This window comes from Orycteropus afer, unplaced genomic scaffold, assembly GCF_000298275.1.
Source record: "Orycteropus afer afer isolate SDZICR_OR568_19922 unplaced genomic scaffold, OryAfe1.0 scaffold00193, whole genome shotgun sequence".
NCBI classification, from domain to species: domain Eukaryota; kingdom Metazoa; phylum Chordata; class Mammalia; order Tubulidentata; family Orycteropodidae; genus Orycteropus; species Orycteropus afer.
In genome coordinates this window covers 1,252,627-1,257,275 of record NW_006921780.1, presented here as the reverse complement: position 1 = coordinate 1,257,275, position 4,649 = coordinate 1,252,627, and the positions used below count along the sequence as shown (strand labels likewise).

Below are 4,649 nucleotides of genomic sequence, written 5' to 3'. Positions count from 1 at the left end.
TTGGTTCATATAAATCATGTTTAAAAGAATTTTCTCTTTCTAGCCCACATTGAAGTGAACAGTCATTTTCATGAAAAACAATTTAAATGCAAGCTTATATGGTCATTATGTGGCCTGATTCCTGGGTTCACACAGACGGTGAAAAATCTCCCATTGACAGGAATGGTAATGAGGATGACAACTCAGTCAGCAAGACTATCAGGTCATCTTTGGTTTTCAAAATGCTGTCCTTCTTTTCTCTTGCCTAGTAGGTTTTAAAATATTTATATATATATATGGCTTGAGTTCAGATTCTTTACCTAATAACTGATTCTGGAAAGACAATTGCCCATTGTTTAGCCATGGGAGATTTGATGAGAAAATGTACACAAAATATTTCACTGTAAAATGGTATGTTTACATAAAGGATCATGGAATGGTTCTGTGATGTATGGAGCCTTCCTACTTCTGAAAAATGAAAGTAGAAAAGCAGACAGCTACAAGATTGCAAGAGCCCTAGAGCAGAAAGGTTGGCCAGGGCAGCTTTGTAAAAACCCTTGGCAGGCCATGTTCTCTAGAGTTATGACAGTTACTCTGTGGAAAAATAGGCCAACCAAGAAAGTCTATGCCTCACTGAATGCAGGTCCCCACTCATTTATGTAGGATGATGCTGGGGGAGGGAGGGGGGGAAGATTAATAAAAAATGCTATAGGCTTTTTGCTTTAGGTAAACAATGAAATTTAGAGTCAAATGGTATAGTAGAAAGGATCAGGTTAGAAGTTAGAAAACCAAGGTGTTATTTTATTTCCAGCCTTCTTCTAATTTGGTCTGTAAACTTGGTTAAGTCATTTCCCAGCTCATGACCTTAGTAAGAGAGTGGGGTTTCAATCAGATGACTTTTCAGGCCCCACCGAACTCAGAAGTGCAATGATTCAGTGATGTTCTGGTGGCATTCACTTAGTTGCAAATGGCGTTTACTCAAAATAAGTCTTCAAAAATTATGTGTTGGTTTAACCTGAGACTTAAACCTAGTCTAATTGTCTTACCATTATAGCCCACCCCCTTAGCCATTTCTCACCACAAAAAAAAAAAAAAAAAAAACAGTTTGGCTTAGAAAAGGAAAGATACAATGTTTGGGTTCCTTCTAATGTTGTTATTTCTCCCTGAAGGATTAATCTTCATGGTTTAGTAATATTAAAATGGATTTACCTTTACTAGGACTTATAGGCCTAAACAATATTAGATGATCACAGAAAATGTACCTACGGCTACATTGTCTTAGAAAAACATCCTAATGGACAAACCATTCATAAAATGGATAAACCTTTGGGATTTCAGAACATTTTCTCATCCTAGTCAAGATGATGGGAGCTCTGGTCGTGTAGTGCCTAAGGCATTTGATGCTAACCAGAAGGCTAGCAGTTCAAACCCACCAGCCACTCCTCAAAAGGAAGATTAGGCCATCTACTTCCGTACAGTTACCACCTCAGAAACCCAAGGAGGGGTTGCTATGAATCGGAAACAACTTGACGGCACTGAGCTTGGTTTGATTTTTTTGTTTAAACAAAGCAAGATGTTTAAACATAGTGAGGACAACTTAGTTGGAAAAGAGGTAGATGCTGTGTTTCATCCTACACACATTTTCCTCCCAGTATTAAGAGACCATTCCTTGGAGAAGGATATCATGCTTGGTGAAGTGAAGGGTCAGCGAAAAAGAGGAAGACCCTCACTGAGATGGATTGATACCGTGACTGCAATGATGGGCTCAGGGAGAGCAAGAATTGTGAGGCTAGGGCAGGACTAGGGAGTGTTTTTTTCTGTTGTACATAAGGTCATTATGAGTTGGAGCCAACTGGATGGCACCTAACAACAACAAAACTATACTAACAACAAAAACACTATAATAATAAATTAAAATGAGTTTTCCTTTTTTATTTTCAGTAGACCTGTGGCCACCTGCACTTGAGACAAGGAATGTCCTTGGGAATGTTCCTGGTTTGATGAGAATCTGTAGAGAAGTAGAAACTGGGTACCAAGGTTATTAGGATTCCAAAGTCTGAGGCTTAGGGAAAATGTCAGAATAAACTTCTGTGAGACTTACTCTTGTCTTTCCCATATCTTTCCTGCCCATCTATGCACTCCTTTCACCACTTTTCATGACCTCACACCACTGCAGATGCACATACATTAAAATGAAAAAGTCTATTTCTTGGTGTTAGTGAATATGACCTGCTGGTGCTGATGAGTATGTGTGTGTGTATGTGTGTGTGTGTGTGTGTGTGAGAAAGAAAGAGAGAGAGAGAGAAGACTCCTCAAAACAAAACTGTAAACTCTTTTGAGAAATTCAATAATTTGAAAAATTATTTCTCATTTTAATGTTTCCACTTGGTTCCCAGAACTAGTTTTGCATTCAAGGGATTCCATCAATGGTGCGTCTTGGATGAGTAAATTGTTTCAAATTCAAATGTCAAGATATATTTCTATAACTCCTTTACACCATCAACACACCCAATATCCTCATCACCGATCTCTTGCTCTTTCCCATTAGAAAATAAATTCTCAATTCCCACTTTAAACATTATTTTATTTCAGGATTACCCAGGAAGACTCAACTCTACATTTATGAGTCATCTCCTATTGATCACCAATTCATGTATGAATATTAACTCAAGCAATCTTTTTCTTTTTTCTTGCCAACTTCATTTATTCTCTTCTCAGTCTTACTATAGGTACCCTATCTTTGACTATAGCCCTCCTTTATATTTTCTTCTCTTTTCCCCAATTCTCTCAAGGTAGTTCTTTCTTTCTTTGAGTTCTAAGTCGACATAAAATTTTTTACTCACACTCTTTTTTATTATTAATATATTTAATTTATATGTCCTTTCTTACATTTTAAACATGTATGAGGTCTGAGATAGTATTTCTTCTCCTTCTGCGTTACTCAGTTTGTCCAAATCCAATGCTTTGATCATTTAGTTGGCATATACAGTATGTTTGAAAAACTATTCAATGAATGGTTTCTTATATTCTCTTTGATGAGTTGATTGACTAAAGAATTGATATTTTCTGTTACTAAGTGATTGGTCTCTAACCCTACAGATCCTCAAGATCCCTTTAACACAGTCCTAATCCTCTGAGTGACTCTCCTCACAGCCTCTTTCACCTCCTTGTTACGAAGGGTATAAATAATGGGATTGAAAAAGGGAGTAAAAAGAGCATATACCAAAGCAATAAACTTGTCTATGCCCTCAGCCTGGATCCCAGGTACCCCTACATAGACAATGAAGGCAGAGCCAAAGAAAAGTATCACTACAGTCATATGAGAGGAGCAGGTAGAGAAAGCCTTGGCACGACTGGCAGCTGAGGGTAGCTTTAACACAGCTCTCAGGATGCCTCCATAAAGTCCCAAAATGCATGCAAGGTTGCATACATTGATCAGTCCAATCACTGCAATATGGACCTGAGCATGCCAACCTGTGTCCACACATGCCAACTGCATTAGTGGTGCCAAGTCACAAAAGTAATGGTCCACCTCCTTCAAGCAGAAGGGAAGAGTGGCTGTGAGGCTGGCTGGCACAACTGCTGCTGAGAAGCCAGCCACCCAAGGGGCCCCTGCTAGCCATAACTGTACCTGTCTACTCATGAGTGCATGGTAGTGGAGTGGGTGACATATGGCAAGGTAGCGGTCCAATGCCATGACAACCAGAAGGTAACACTCAGTAATGCCCAAGGAGTGGAAGACATACAGCTGGATGAAGCATGAAGCAGGTGAAATGGGTGAACATCCATGGAGAAAGGTATGCAGCAGTGTGGGCACCGTGGTGCTGACGTACCAGAGTTCCAAGAAGGAGAGGCTTTGGATGAAGAAGTACATGGGTGTGGATAGTCCAGATTCTGCTTGAACCAGGACAATGATGAACAGGTTCCCTGCCAGGGTGAGAAGATAGAGGCCCAGGGTCCCCAAGAAAGCAAGAGGTCGCAGATTTCCAATGATATTGAAGCCAATAAGACTGAAATTTGGGGTCCAAGTGTGGTTGGCATGATCCATCATTCCTAGACACAGGAGGTAAAGACAGAGTATTAACTACTTCAGGCTTGTTTCACACTTGAGAAATTTTCCAAGAGCGATGGTATTAAACACATAAGCCTGAAAGGATCTTATACATTGTCTTAGTTATCTATTGCTGCTATAACAGGCATACCACAACAGGTTAGCTTTAACAAACAAAAATTTGTTTTCTCACAATTTAGGAGGCTAGAAGTCCAAATTCAGGGTGCCACGTCTAGGTGAAAGTTTTCTCTCTCTATTGGCTGTGGAAGGTTTTTTTCTTTGAGCTTCTGCTCCTGGGAGATTATTATGTAGCTTGGCATCTCTCTTCTGTTTCTGCTCCTAGATTGCATTTAATCTTTTGTACCTTGAAAATGATTGACTCAAGATACACCCTATACTAATACTCATTAGCATAACAAAGATAAGCCATTCTCAAATGAGATTATGGCCATGGGCATAGAGGTTAAGATTTACAACATATGTTTAGGGAGGACACAATTAAATCATAATATTCCATCCTTTGGCCCCCCAAAATTTATGTCAATGACACATGGAAAATCCATTCACCCTGTCACATCATCCCAAAAATTTTAAATAAACTCCAAGTCCAAAATCTCTA

General features: G+C 39.3%; 1 protein-coding gene across 1 annotated transcript; it reads right to left on the bottom strand.

The window, feature by feature from the left end:
• Window positions 1-3,082: 3,082 nt before the first annotated feature.
• Window positions 3,083-4,030, bottom strand: LOC103202810 (olfactory receptor 6N2-like). Its single transcript, XM_007947755.2, has one exon. It carries the CDS (start codon window positions 4,028-4,030, stop codon window positions 3,083-3,085), a length of 948 nt encoding a protein of 315 aa, XP_007945946.2.
• Window positions 4,031-4,649: the final 619 nt, after the last annotated feature.

What these genes read in the sequence shown, in the direction of transcription:
- LOC103202810 (XM_007947755.2), bottom strand. Translation starts at nt 4,030, where the DNA reads ATGATGGATCATGCCAACCACACTTGGACCCCAAATTTCAGTCTTATT.